We start from the raw sequence: 15386 nt of genomic DNA on the forward strand, positions 1-15386 counted from the left end.
TGGCCCAGGGCGCGATCCTGGAGACCCGGGATCGAATCCCACGTCAGGCTCCCGGTGCATGGAGCCTGCTTCTCCTTCTGCCTGTGTCTCTGCCTCTCTCTCTCTCTCTGTGACTATCATAAATAAATAAAAATTAAAAAAAAATTAAAAAAAAAAAATAAAAGCTGTAGCTGAGTAGATGGAAGGGGTGGGCATGGCTGGTGGCAAAGGGCATCATTCCCAGCCATGTGAGAGTACTGGTTGTTGTTCCTTCTAAGTATTTGGGACAGTTCTTCAAAGTCTGGGCAAGCTTCACACACACACACACACACACACACACACACGCCCAAGTGTTTTCCTGAATAACTAAGGGGGTGTGTGTGTGGCAGGGGGGTCTCTGCAGATTTGTGGGGCTCCGTGTAGTTTCCTGATATTCCGCTCTGTAAGCACTGGTTGCCTCGGTCTCCCCAACTCAGGAAATCTGCCAGGCTCTGAGCCACTGTCTGGAAACGTTGAAGTCTGTAAAATGGCACAATCATGCAGCTAACTGCCATCTCTTAGGGACCACTGTCTTTCTTCGACTCACGCCCGGTGTCCTAACAATCACTGTTTTATATACAGATGTTCTTTACTCAGGTGGAAGGGTAAATGTGGCCTCTATTAGTCCATCTTTTATTTTATTTTTTAAGATTTGATTTATTTATTTGAGAGAGTGAGAGAGAGCACACAAGAGAGCACAAGCAGGGCGAAGGGCAGAGGGAGAGGGGGAAGCAGCTGAAGGCAGACACTTAACCGGCTGAGCCACCAAGTACCCTATTAGTCCATCTTGAAAGAAGAAATCTTTTTTATTTTTTATACCTTCTTCCTTGTCAGGGATCCCTTTCTGCCTTGTCTAACAGCCAATCTTTGCTTAGCTCATGATACCGAAACTCTAACTTAACTACCGTTACGGCCAGTGCTCCCACCGACTACACCTAGCAGCTAGTAACAGAAGAAAAGAAACTAGTTATGTTTCTTAATTTTTATTCTGTACATTGCCACACAATTCACAATACAGAAAAAGTGTCCAAAAAGTAACTGTAACTAGTCAATTTCGTTTTCAGAGATTAGTTCAGTCTCCCAAATGAAATTCTGTTGAAAATCTCTGTAGAGCAACACAGTGATCAAGATACTTTATATAAATAGGAAATGCAAGAAAATTAGGGAAAAATACTTTATGACTTTGTTACAAAAAAATCCATTCTTCCCTTCCCCTCCCCACCCTTCCCACCCCCCCCCCCTCCATTTTGTATTATCTGGATCCCACTTCACCTGGAAATAAAACTTCATCAATCTACTGCCACAGCTGCTACTTTCTTTTTTTTTTTTTTTTTTTTTTTGGGGTGGGGGGGATTCCACCTGCCAGCTGGCAGCTTTGCAAAATCATGGCTCTGGGATGTGCTAGGGCATAATCAGAAATCATGAAAGAGCCCTTTATAATGTGGCTGCAACTCTTCATACAGATGTAGCCTCTGAGAGTGAACTACCCCCAGCCAAGGGTTCTCTGGATGCCCAAGAATCTTTTCACACTCAGAAATCAAATTAAACAAAATATATTCATTCGTAAGGAACCGAGATTGTCCTCTGTTCCTTTAACTCTTAACAGGAATGGTTTTCCCCTCTTTTGATCAGCTAGGATCCGTATTATATTCAGATTCATGGTTGTCACTTAATCATTGGTAAAACATAAATAGTAACCTAAAAAACAGACTACCTAACCTTTGCTGAGACTAATTCAAACTCTACCCTTTCAAAGATGTGTTTTGCAAAATATTCTATTTTGCTAGAATATTATGTCTATGAAAGTTCTGAATCTCATTTCCCAGGATAGCAAGAAGCCCACGCTTCCCAGCCCACAATCAGGATGTTAGCATCAATCTGAGTTCTAGTCGTGTTGGAAATTATGCATGTGGTCAGAGCCTCAGTCCAACCAATAAGGAATTGAGGACAGCCAATGAAAAATTGTAGTGTTAATAAAACCCAAAAACCCAATGGTCAGGAACCATTTGGATTCATTATACGAGGTGCAGTAAGTATCAAAGCTAGATAGTATCTTAAAAGTGATAAATCTCGCCAACATATCTCACAGAGTTACCTATAAATTTCAAACAAAATATAAGGTAAACCAGTTTGGAGCTGTCATTGGTTTATTTTTACAAGTAAAGACAATTTGTAAACATTTCCTATTCTATAATTTTAAGAAGGTTATGTGTAAACCCCAAAATAAAAAAGTTAGCCTTTGAATTTTTAAGGATTGTATATATTTAGACTTATGAAAAAAAAAAACCCTAAGTTGTCCTTATTTCTCTCAAATTTTACCATAGACCATCACAAATCTGTGGACAGGTCTAACCTCCTATGAGCACTTAGAGAAACTCCTTTAACAAACAACCCAGTCCTGAGGAAAGCTCTATCAGAAAGTTCTATTACAGGAACCCTCTCTTCCCCTAAATTCCACACATAATTTTTCTAAGCTACATAGATTGAAAATTTCATGATAGTCCTTGAAGCCACTGAATAAGTTCAATCTTTTTATACATCTTCTGAATTTGCTTTTCATGAGGATCAAAGTTTGCTGAGTGTATATATTATTTATTTGTGGGTTGCCATGGCAATTTGTGTAAAGACTGAGCCTTATTATTGCTCTACTCCTGCAAATCTTTTTTCCTTTATCATATCCCTGCTCTTCCTTTACCTTCCCAAGGCAAGGGTAACGGTGAGGTGGGGGAGAAGGTGGAGTGGGAGCATTTTCTGAGCAAGATTCCAGATAAGAGTTCATTTTTAAAGACTATCTCAACAGTGCCTTCCATTGAGCCAACCTGAAATCTAGGAACCAGGCCTAATATGGAAATAAGGGAGGATAAGCAATTAAAACTATAGTCCACAGAACACCTGGTGGCTCAGTCAGTTAAGCGTGGGACTCTTGGTTTCAACTGGGGTCATGATCTCATAGGCTGTGGGACAGAGCCCCACAATGGGCTCCTTGCTCAGCAGGGAATCTGCTTGAAACATTCTCTCCCTCTCCCCCTCCTCCAACTTGGGCACACATGCTCTCTCTCTCTAAAAATCTTATAAGATTTTAAAAATGGGTTTTAAAAAAACCTATAGTCTACAAACATTATAGCAACATTTCAGTCTAGTGACACAAGACTAAGTCCTACTTAATGGCAACAAGCTACAAAAATGGCCTTTTTGCCTCTTTACCAGAAAAGAGATCTGCCCCTTCCAAGCCCCAGCCACAACCACACACCCCAAACAACAAATGGGTAGAGAGTAGGAAAATGAATACTAGATCCTTTTTTTAAAGTTACTGAACCTGTGACTGTTCTGCCTTAGTAGAAACATATATCTTAGGAGATTTGGGAAACAGCTAGCAACAGACAGAGTGTGTGTGTGTGGGGGGGGGGGGTGTGCGTGCATGTACACATTTGCAGGTGTGTATATAAACAAAGAAAATTGTTTTAGAAGGTCATGAAATACTTGCTTCTCAATGATCTGGGATATATTTACAATGACTGGTGTTTCCACAAAATAGCTTTAATTGCCATCTACGTGGCAGGAACCTAGAGAAGCCAGGGACTCTAAATGAGTTCTCCTTGAGTCTGAAATCATTGACATCTAAAACTAGAAAATATCACAGAAGTCTTTTAGTCTAAGCTCCCTCACGATTAAGGAGGGAGCTTAGACTAAAGCTTTTTCCTGTTCCCTCATTTGGTTGTTCAATTTTTGCTTAAATACTAAAAGAAATCCTAGCTGCAGTAAGTCACTTTGCTTTTTAGAAAGCCCCACCCATTTTTCCGGAAAAAGAGAAATCCTTCTAGAAGTAATAATGCCCCATCCTTTTCATGTCAGTTCTGAACTCTTCTGTCCTTGCTTTATTCTACAAATTATCTGCTGTATGGAATTTGAATCTCACCATTCTACTTTACCCGGCTCCTCCAAACATTCCTGTTCCTAATCTAACTTTGTCCTCTTTCCAGATCAAATATCCTTCTTCTACATAGTCACTGATCTGCCCATCCAGGTGCCTTTTTGTAAAATATGAGATCCGGAAGTGAAGAATCCCTCAGGTCTGTTTATTCTTCCCATTTCAAGGTCAGCAGGACTTCCTGTGGGTCTACGAGGCCTCTACCTATGTGACTGTATGACAGATGCAGCTTTGCATGCCCACCCACTTAAAACAAGGGAGTCTTGAATGGCAAGCCATCGTCAACATTTTCCGGGACACAGAATTCTAAAATCTCATTCCAATAGTGACATCCAAGGAAAGAAGATAGTACTAACATTTTTAAATGTTGAGAACCACAGAGAAACCAGGAAGTCGTCCTCAGTGTTCACTTCTTCTCGTGAAATCCACCTTGGCACCAAAACATTTGATCTTTTATTCCTTGAAATTTGCCCAACCGATAAGCCTCTGGTAGCAAAAACTCTGACTTTGTAACTCCATATTTTCCCTCAGTTCTACTCAATTCTTGCTATGGGATACTAAATCATTATCTTTTCAAGGAGGCACCTTCTCAATTTGGAGAATGGAAATCTGAATGACGTGAAACAGCATCGCAGGCAGTGGTGGGAAATTACTGGATGTAGCAAACATCTACTGTGGATGTGTTAGCCTGTAATATCTAGAGATCCTAGTTCTGACTGCAGTTTTACCACTTACTATATGCATCCGTGCAAGGTGAATTCACTGTGTTGAGATTTGGTTTTATCACCTAAAATGGATTACCTGCATTATCCACCTCATGGGTTTGTACTGAAGCTCAAAGGTGTCACAACTGCACCGAAATGCTAAAACACTAAATTTTTCTTAAAATACTGAAATTGCAGTAGACAGTATCAATAACAGTAAGCAGTATAGATTTGAGTTGTTTAAACTATTTTCTTTTGAAAGCTATATGCATTTCATTAAAAGATTGAGAAACAAGAGAGTTTAGGTTGTTCCCGCCATGAAGGGATCCCTTTCAGATGCCATTTGGCTCAAATATGAAAACTTGGGAAAATGTTCAGAATCATCACTTATCATCATGGGTGAGCCCTCCCTAGTAGTTATCATGCCTGCAGCAGAAGCAAAGGCATTTTCCTTGATTGTCTTTTGCATACATTTACTTGGCTCCTAAATATCTTTTGGGCAAAATTTTCTTCTGTGGTTGTAGTCCATTTAATTGTAAGAATATCAAATCACAGCACTTTTTTTGTTGTTGTTGGATGAACAGTAAAACCAATTTCTAATGTGACTTAAGAATGCCTAAGGACATTCATCAAAATCCATGATGCTTCAAGCAGCATTTTGGAGTAAGTTAGACCTCTCAGTATGTTTTCTTTGCACTAGCTCTTAAATTCAGGCTTAGCTGGTTTAAATTGTTTTTAATGGCAACCAAAAATCATTATCTCCAAGATTTTTCCTCTCAATGGGATTTTTTAAAGATTAAAAATCAAGATCTTAATAAATTTTAAAAATGAAATCTTGTCATTTATCATTAAAAAAAAAAATAAACTTCAAAAACTCACAGAATCTGATTCCAGCCTCTCGGACAAATGTTCCTAATCACAGCATCCCTCCCAGGTAGTCAGGTAGCCTTTGTTCAAACAGTCTCAGGGCCTGAAAGCACATGTAATTCCATAGGAGTGCCCACTCCACTGTTGGATAATATTTATACTTCATCTTTGCATTCAGTCAAAACCCACTGCAAATTTTGCCTATTGCTTCTAGTTTTGTCCTGAAGACATAGCGTGAGTTTTAGCTCTCATTTTAGTAGTATTTCTGTCTCATCTGAAAGTCTTGGTTGCAAATATGTTTTTAAGAACATTACCAAGACTCTTAGGGAAAGGAAATGCAAAATATCATTTCTTTCATATTCATATTCTCATGTCATATTTCTTAGAACAAAAACATTGCTGGCTGAAGAGTGACTGGCACGATAAAGGCCTGATGGATCCCCCAGTCCATGCTTCCCTGCTACACTGTGCTTCTCCCATGCAGAACTGATCCCATTGGAATCTCTTAGGTTGCCAGCTCCATGAAGTCAAGAGTTTTGGTTCTTGCATTCATTCTTAGATCCTTAGCATGTTGCCTGCATCAGAGTGAGGGATAAATAGATTTTTAATAGAAATGATTAAATACATAAATGTATGCTTGACTCATGAACATATGATTGCATGCAGAATGCCTGAGTACATATATAGACTCTGGAATCTGTCTACCATGAGGACACCATTCAATATGCAAATCTCTACTGTAAACGGCAATGCTTCAACAGCCTAAGAATTATTTTTCCTGTTTTCTTTTGGGGACCAGGTCAGTGCTGTGTGTCCAGGGAGTGGCTTTTCCAAAGGCACTACTCCTTGCTTAATTCCTATTTTTAGGCTTCTCATTAAACTGTGGGGATACAGCCTAAAATCCACAGATGGGTATAACAGGTGTATAGTCCAGTCAACTAGGTGATCAGAGTTAGTGGACATCTCTTCATCCTTCAGACAAAATGGATACTTGTCCCAGAGGGTAACTGCATTTTGATACATTTTGAGCAGAATCCCTGAGGAAGAATTTGGGTGTCCGTATGACAAAATTACTGAAGGTAGTGGCAGAAAGTCCAGGAAGACTATGGCCATGGTCAGAAAACTAGAGGGACTAGAGATGAGTGAAGATCAGGACACAGAGCACAGGGATGGGACAAAGCCCATCTGAGAAGCCAGACAGAGAAAAAAAACTGCAGCAATCAGCTGAATATGGAATTCAGAGAATGAGGAAGTAGAGGGATTCAGAGAGGTTCTACTGAGACCTGGGTAGAAACTATTGTATACTAATAGGGATCCCTGGGTGGCGCAGCGGTTTGGCGCCTGCCTTTGGCCCAGGGCGTGATCCTGGAGACCCGGGATCGAATCCCACGTCGGGCTCCCGGCATGGAGCCTGCTTCTCCCTCTGCCTGTGTCTCTGCCTCTCTCTCTCTCTCTCTCTCTCTCTGTGTGACTATCATAAATAAATAAAAATTAAAAAAAAAAAAGAAACTATTGTATACAAATAAATGTCAAAAACTAGTTAGAAAAGTCTCCCATTTCAACAATGATCAACAATGATCTATTATTATATGTTTAAACAGCAGAACTGAATGAAAGATCATGCTGTTTTCAATGATTTCATGAGCTACACCTACTGGAAGGAAGCCGAGCTCCTCAGACCCCCAGCCCATATATCCCAGTTCCTACACCTTCCTGGCAGCAGCTTGCCCTCATTAAATATCATTAGGGCAACGTATTGAGTGTTAACCCTGCAAATTCAACCTTATAAAGCATTACAGAGAAAGAAACTTTCCATCTGAGATCCAAAAACAGCACAGACAAGTCTCTGGGCTCTAGGTTTCATGCTTCGTGTAAGGTAACATGAACTGTTATGAGACCTCTTGGTCATGGATTTTATGACGCAGGCAATAGCAAATGCCATGTGCAATTGGAGTGGCTGCAGTAAGAGAATTGAGCTTAGCAACAGCAGAAACAACAAAGAATAAATGAAAAATTTCTGTTAGCTTGTCTTTGCCTGTTGGTGTTAACTATACATAGAGAGATGACTAGCATGCTTCTAAAATGTTTTGTCTATTGGAAACCTATGTAATAACATGTGTATAGTATATGTATATATATGTACACATATAGATATGTACACATATGTATCCAAATAAATAGATTTCTATAGGTCTGTGGGGGCTTGTGTGCACACAATCTTTCTGACACAACATACAAGCAGCAATGTAGATCAGTGTTAACACTGTTTATCCCTGGGGAGTGGGATGGAGGACACTAGCACAGAGGAACACCTTGTTCCTCTTGCCTGTGATTCCCATCTGTACCATTAGAACTTTTTTATAAAAAGCATGTTCTACCTTTATAATTTAAAAAAATCTAAATATTTTAAATAAATCAAAATGTAAAAAAATAAAACTGCTGCCCCATATATTATAAAACATGGATATTGTGAGAAGTCTGGTAAATAAATTTCAGAAATCCTTTAGGCAAAGAAATGGTTACAAGGCCCAAATACAAACTACCTGTTGAGTATCTCCTGGTGCAAACACATCTGCCTAAGTGCTAAAGCCAGCTAGTATGACAGGAAAGGGAGTGATGGGGTGTGCAGGGCTTTCCATCAGCTGTCATGAATTTCAGGGCTGTGCACTTGCCAACTAAATTCTCTTCTTCAGAAATTGCATTGGTTGTAGGTTATAGTCTCCATAGAGGTAACCAGAACTCTCAAAGTGAAATTTGCAGCCATGGTGTTTATTTCCTTCTTGGCTTCTTTTTTTTAACAGTCCTTGAATGTGATATAGCACAGCTTAACTGGCTCCTATTTCATTAAATGTGTACTACTGGAATATATGGCTCCAAAAATGACTACCTTTAAGGTTGATGTTGTCTTGTAATAATTCTCCATTCCTTACCCCCCTCCCTGTCAACCTAACCTACACATGGAATCCAAGAGTAGATAGCACTGCTATGTAAGGGGCTCTTCTGAGCCAAACACAGAGGAATGGCAGCTAAGACAGCCTCTCTCCAATACCGCCTCAGGAGTTTTGTAGAAAATTGTATTTTTATAAGTGTACAGTTTTATGTCTTTTAAATTAAATGGATATGGGTCTACAGGCCAGGGCCAGATCATTTGCTTCTACGCTTTCTGATAGCCCATTAAAGGGGATACTATATACTTGAGCTGAGCTGGAAACTCCTGGAGCATATGGCTTCAGCTCTTTCTGAAGCCCAAGATTGTTACATGCAGTGATCAATTTAAAAAAAAAAATGCTACAGGAGGTAGGTTTAATATTGAATCCATTAAATATGTAACTGTTCTGCTTATTTTTTATATTCTTTTCTTGGAAAACCCAAGTCCAGAGGGTTGTTCACTTCTTCAAAGGGATATTTGCCTTGGTTGTACATAGTTTCCCATCAATAATGTAGAACTTTCTTTTTTTTTTTTTTTTTCCTTTTTTTTTTTGGCTTGGAATGATTTCCAAATGTACCAGAACCCTACAGTAGTCATTATCTTATCAATTTTCATACCAGGAATTTACTTGTGACTTCAGTTGGACCTATTTGAATTGGCCCATAGCCATCTATACCCTAAATTTTCTCTGGGCTGCTTTGAAGCATCACAACGAAATATGAGATGGTAGTTGGTGAAAATAGTCCTACATCCCAGAAATGGCAGCTGCGTAACCAACCGTGTGGCCAACTGTTTGGCTCAGTCTAGGGAATGGAAGGCACCATTCGAAGCCAGATTCCAGTCTGTTTTAAGGATTATATTTCTGTCCTCACAACATCTCTTTGACAGTCCCACCAACTGAAAAACTCCCAGATGAAGCTCAGTGATTAAATTCTCCTGTAACATATTTTTTTCCAGCTTCTGGAAACAATCTACTGCTGTCCTCCTTACCTCACCATAAAACCCAACAGATAATTCCATTTCTAAGACTGATATATGGAAATAGATTACTCATAACCAACCTGTTCTCCTACAGCTGGAAATAACACTAACAATTTGATTTTGAATTGACTAAAGAGATACTTCATCCTCGTCCACTGAGAAGTTTCTCCTACTTAATACAGCATTCATATCTGTCCTTTCAAAATGATATGTGACCAAAATGTGGTTCCAATAAGCAATGTGTCAACAATGGACCTTTAAAGTAAATGTAGAAAAAAGATCATTTATATGTTCACATGCAGACACACTAGGGAAGCACTTTGCCTGTGTCTAAGAGCAAAATGGAAGAAAGCTCAGAAGACATCAGTTTTAGTCTGAGACAACCCTTTATCCACTTTCATTTCTGTTTTATACCCAAGGCAAGTAGACCTCCTCACTGAAAGTTAGGAGGCTTTTCCTCCTGCTATTGTAGTTATCACAGAGTCCCTGATAGAGGGACCTGTAGGTACCAACTGATCTGTGGCAAGATTCGAAGTTGTAATTCCAATGCCAGAGACACATTTCTAGCTAGGCTCCCACAGCAATTTGTACTAAGAATTTTCTGATAGGGGAAAACAGAGAAAAGAATGTGTTAGACTACCCTGTACATAAGAAATAGGGTTATAGTGCTATCGGGTATGACCTTGGGACCTGACAAGTAAAAGATGAGGCATCCATCAGAAAGATCCAGCCATCCTGGAAATCTGGCAGTGGAACTCATAAAACAAGGCTTTGTCCTTGGGACAAGGCTTACTTGGGGTGATGAGAACCAAAAACTTAGAAAGAGAACCTAAAATGGGCCCCCTCTCACCACAGTAACCCAACAGTCTATACTTATTAGTTTCTGTGCAACATGCCAGTGACTGTTTTCTTGCGTAAGTGAGTTATTTTGACAGATGCTGCTACTTTTGCATTGGCTGTTTTATTTCAAGTCAATTAGCCTGCTTTCTATTATCACTCAAGAAAGTCTAGAAGTAGAGGCTGTCACAGTGCTCCATTTCCTGTAATCGCAGTCCCCACACATGGTTTTCTGCTCAGCAACTTCAACTGCACTTAAAATCCAGTGGTTCCGCAAACTGGCCGTGGGCCTTTGTTGAACCCTTTGCTCGTCTCTATTGCAGCAAAAGGCAAAGATGGCTACACGTAGGCAGTATGGGGCTGTGCAAACAGCCCAAGCTGAACCAGTCTTTCATGGCTATCAGCAACAGCCCCGCGGCCAGGGCCGGCCCCTGAATGCCCTCCCATGCCACCTTACCAAACCTCAGATATATAGCGCACAAATTGACATCATCCATGTGGCACGTCCCAGCTCCTACATAATGACAAGGGATTGGGGAGGGAGGGGAAACATGCAAAAGGTCACTAATCATCTTGGTATATTTTGTCTTGGAAATGGAAGCAGCTTTACAGTTGTGTTTCTGCAGGACATCCAGAGGGTTTTCATAGACTTTCTGACAGTCTTGTGATCTTCAAAGACTGAACATAAAGAAAGCAGATCATATTTTTTGAATGATGGGTAGTTACAGTAGAATTGTGTGGTACAGAGGACTCAGGAATGCATTGGGGGAGGAGGGAGCGGTGCCATTTATACGAACATCCTTTGAATCTTGAAAATAAATTATACAGGTGAACACAGAAGTTCATGCTACTTGCTGGAAGCAATGAGGATCAAATTTTGTGGAATTGGGTATTCCACAAATCTCCAGGTATCCTGCCCCTTCCTCAGTAGGCTACCATGTTCTGTTGTACATCTTGGTAGCCCTTAACAACTGGTGGCATGGTATCAGATTCTTGCAGAGAGAGACAGATTTATGGATTCCATCAGCTTCTTCCAGGGGAGCTGCCCAGTCGCCGGGAGGGCACAGGTGATACACTTGCGCAGGTTCTCTTTGTGATCTACCAGGGTCAAACAGCAGTTTCCAGGTCCTCATGGCCAATGATCTTATAGTTCTGGCAGCTTTCTAGGTAAGCAGCCAAATCTGGGTCTCCAGCTTGCTGTGCTCTGTCTTGAGGGGTCTTACCCTATAGGTAACAGTGGGAAGGAAGGAGACACAAATACTTGGAATGAGATTTAAAAAAAAAAAAAAAAAGGTACAGAGGTATTTAAAGATTACTCACTAAAGGATTTTTCCATGCTTGTGGTTTTAGAATCCACAAGACACTTTCAAATCTATTGTCACATTAAACATGTGAGTTAGGTAAGTTCAAGAGAAAGACATAATCACTTAACAGGTGGGGCTGAGATCCAAGGATACAGGAGTTCAGAGTAACTGAGTCCACAGCAGGAAACAGTGTGGTACAGTGAGTTTTGAACCCAGATTCTTTCCAGGAGAAGAGGAATAGAAATCACTGAACAAAAAAGTAGGAAGTTGGCATTCGGACTTCTGATGCTGGACTCTTCCTATTATCCTAAACTCTGGGAGGCAGCAAGCAGAAAATGAGAGGACCAGATGGTTGTAAATGATCTAAAGATGTTTCTTTGCTGATTTCAAAGTCTTCAGTTAAATTCTCCAAATTCAGAACCATCTCATCTCTCCAAAAAGTGCTTTAATTTCTGACTATAAAAGTGATGGATGTTGACTAAATAAACAGGGAAAAGCACAAAAGCATAAGGAAGAAAATAAAAATTGCCAATAATTCCTACACTATACTAAGATAACTGCTGTTAACCTTCTACGGAGTAGCTATTTTGTCTTTTTCTATAGTTCTACACATAACTATTTTTTGTAAAAATGAAACTATACTCTGGGGCACCTGGATGGCTCAGTCAGTTAAGTAGTCTGACTTTTGATTTCAGCTCAGGTCATATCACAGGGTCATGAAATTGATCCCCGCATCAGGCTCCATGCTAAGTGTGGAGTCTGCTTAAGATTCTCTCTCTCCCTCTCCCCCTGCTCCTCCCCTGCTTGTGCTCTCTCTCTCAATAAAAAAAAAAAGTTAAAAAAACATACTCTGTTTACATACTATTATATAACACACTTTTTTGCTTACTATATCAAATATATCACAAATATCAAATATATGACTTTTATGTCATTCAATGTTCTTCTACATCATCTTAAATGATCATATCATTTCTTGCAGCCTGCTATAAGGCTGTATGTATATTTATACACACACATGATATTTTTGGAAGAAGGTCAATGAAGAGAATTCAGTAGTAGAAGGAAGGAAGGTCTTCATTTTTTTGAATGCATATAGATATTACTTAACACTCCTTGAAACTTTTAATTTTTGTTCTATGATAAAGATACAGGTAAAACTATTTTAAAAAGTGATATTAAAAAATAAAAAAATAAAAAATAAAAAATAAAAGTGATATTAAGTTAAAAAAGGTGGAAGCATGGTCATTGTACCAAAGAAACAGCTCCAAGTATAAATGCACACAAGTATTACAAAAAATGATCGAAGGCTTCTCAGCTTCCATTTGAGTCACTGCAATGGAGAGCATCAAGCTCAATTAAGCCTGCTTCCACTAGCCTACAAAGATACGTGGGTAGAGGATGAAAGGAAAGTAACAGGGGCTCTTGATTCTTTCTAAAATTTTACTTATACATACTTAGCTGGGATTTAATATTTAACCACTAGCTTAAAGCTCTTTTAATATTTTTTCCAACTTATTTACAGTATAAATAGACTTATACGGGTCTTCAATATTATTAATGAGGTTGGAATTACTAGCTTCCAAGTATTCAGAGAGGGAGACTGGGGTGGCTCTTGAGTTGATACTAAAGAAACTGTTCTCTAGCAGGAGAAATTGTCAAGATACTACTTCTCACAAAAAAAAAAATATATATATATATATATTTTTTTTAATTTTTATTTATTTATGATAGCCACACAGAGAGAGAGAGAGGCAGAGACACAGGCAGAGGGAGAAGCAGGCTCCATGCACCGGGAGCCCGATGTGGGATTCGATCCTGGTTCTCCAGGATCGTGCCCTGGGCCAAAGGCAGGCGCTAAACCGCTGCGCCACCCAGGGATCCCCTATATATATATATATATATGAATGAAAAGATCCAGTTATAATTATCATGTTCTGCTTTAACCTAGCATAAAATTCCAAAATAGAAAAAATGAACAGATCTCCCAAAAGGATAAAGCATGTCATACGGTGAGACTTCTAGAACACAATGTTGGGTGAAAACAAGCGTTCTACAACAGCATGAATAGTATGACTTCACCGGCTTAAAAAAAAAATGAGGCAGAAAAACAGGTATACCTACATGTGAAGAGAGATCATTAAACTTTTAATAGTACATAGGTCTAGGGTGTGAGATTTCTAGTGATTTTTATCCTTTTACATATTCTTTGCATTGCTAGAGGTTTTTTTTTTTTTTTTGCTAGAGTTTTTTATATAAGAATGCCCTATATTTATAATCATAAATATAATGAAACTGTGTTTTGAAAAAAAGCAGGCACACACATAACACCAAAAAGGAAGCAATCTCAAGGAATGTCCAGCCTATTTATCTGATTTAGAAACTTCGAAAGATAAAAAAGAGCAATCTGCTCATGAGCCGGGTCTCCAGCCTAGTCTTTTGTTTGTCTCTTTCACGTTGCTCCTCCTTTTCTTTTTATTTTCTGAGTTGAGTGTAGGAGTAGCCCTTTGTGTGTAAATAGGCAATTGCCACGCTGTTGTGTGGTTGGCCCCAGCAAAGGCAACCCCTACCTGAAATCGTGCCCCCCCCCTTTCCCGCCTACATGGTTTGTGTTTCTCAATCAATTTTTACAGTTCAACAGTCTTTCCTTTTTTAGGGTCAACCCAGGGTGGTTTCTCAGAGCTCATCAGGCTCCTCTGTGGCTCTGTCTTCTGTAGACGCTGTCTTCCCACCCCCACCCCCTTCTCCTGGGCTGCAGCTCCAGCTACACCACCTCCTCAGCTCCAGCTTTCTGCCCTTCCCTTGGTGCTCTCAGTAAATGAATGACTTGCGTTGTACCTTGACCTCAGGTCTCCTGAACCGAGTTTCTCCTGACGCCTTACCTCTCTACCTGTTGGCATTTTTCTGGTCAAGGCATTTTAGTGGGTCATTTTTATATGTCCCACTATCAGTTTCTGGCCTCCCTGCCCCCTCCTTAAGACGTTAACATATTTTAAATCCAGATTTACATGCCTTTAGCTGCAGGGTAACCAACCACACGATGCCATAGGTACCGCTGTAAGGCAAAAACATTATACAAACTATAGGAAAAAAACACATCTTGGTTACTTTGTTACCATACTTCATCCTGTTGGATCCAGTGGGGTATTCCATCACCAAATTAGAAGGGATCTGCTCAAACAACACTGGGCTGGGTGTCAAGAGAACTGGATTTGGATTTGGGCTCAGCTATGGTCTCAGGGCATAGAACTTTCTTTTAGTTTCAGTTCTTGCACTGATAAGAGCAATTCCCACCCTAACTTCAGGGGTTAGATTTTAGGAAAAAAGTATAAGAAAATAAATAGGAAGAAATTTTTAAAAATAGAAAGCCAACACAAATGCGCCAGATTTAAGATTGTAACCCTCTTGAAGTCAGGGCTGACCATCCTGACGGTGATTGCCAATCACCTGGGCACCTGTACATGGGGCCATCATAAATCATAGATTTTTAAGCTACCCTAGGTAAAGTAGCTGAAGGAGATAGTCCAAAGAGGCTCTCAGTAGCAGGGCAACGTCTTTCACCCCTCTCCTCAGGCTTTGAACCTCACGTCCCAGGGCCTTGGCTGCTGGCCTTCAGCAAGACAACCCCAAAATCCCAAGGCCAGGACATTCAGAGCTTTATAAAGTCCCATAGGCAAGCACACACCCTTCCCTTTGTGCTTATACATTTAAACTACAGTTTCTCTAAATGAAGCACTTTATTTTTTCCTCCTTTTTCCAAAGCCCCAGGCACTTCCATAAGCAAGAAAGGGCGCCTTTGCTATGCGCACAAGTGAAGG

General features: G+C 39.9%; 1 protein-coding gene across 1 annotated transcript in view; it reads right to left on the bottom strand.

Annotated features, from left to right (window-relative positions):
* Positions 1 to 985: 985 nt before the first annotated feature.
* DGKI (diacylglycerol kinase iota) overlaps positions 986 to 15386 on the bottom strand; it is a 428861-nt gene continuing 414460 nt past the window's right edge. The window contains 1 exon segment of the mRNA XM_049094866.1: positions 986 to 11488. Coding sequence (XP_048950823.1) covers positions 11372 to 11488 — 117 coding nt within the window. The 3' untranslated portion in view covers positions 986 to 11371.

This window comes from Canis lupus, chromosome 16 (genome assembly GCF_003254725.2).
Source record: "Canis lupus dingo isolate Sandy chromosome 16, ASM325472v2, whole genome shotgun sequence".
Lineage (NCBI taxonomy): Eukaryota > Metazoa > Chordata > Mammalia > Carnivora > Canidae > Canis > Canis lupus.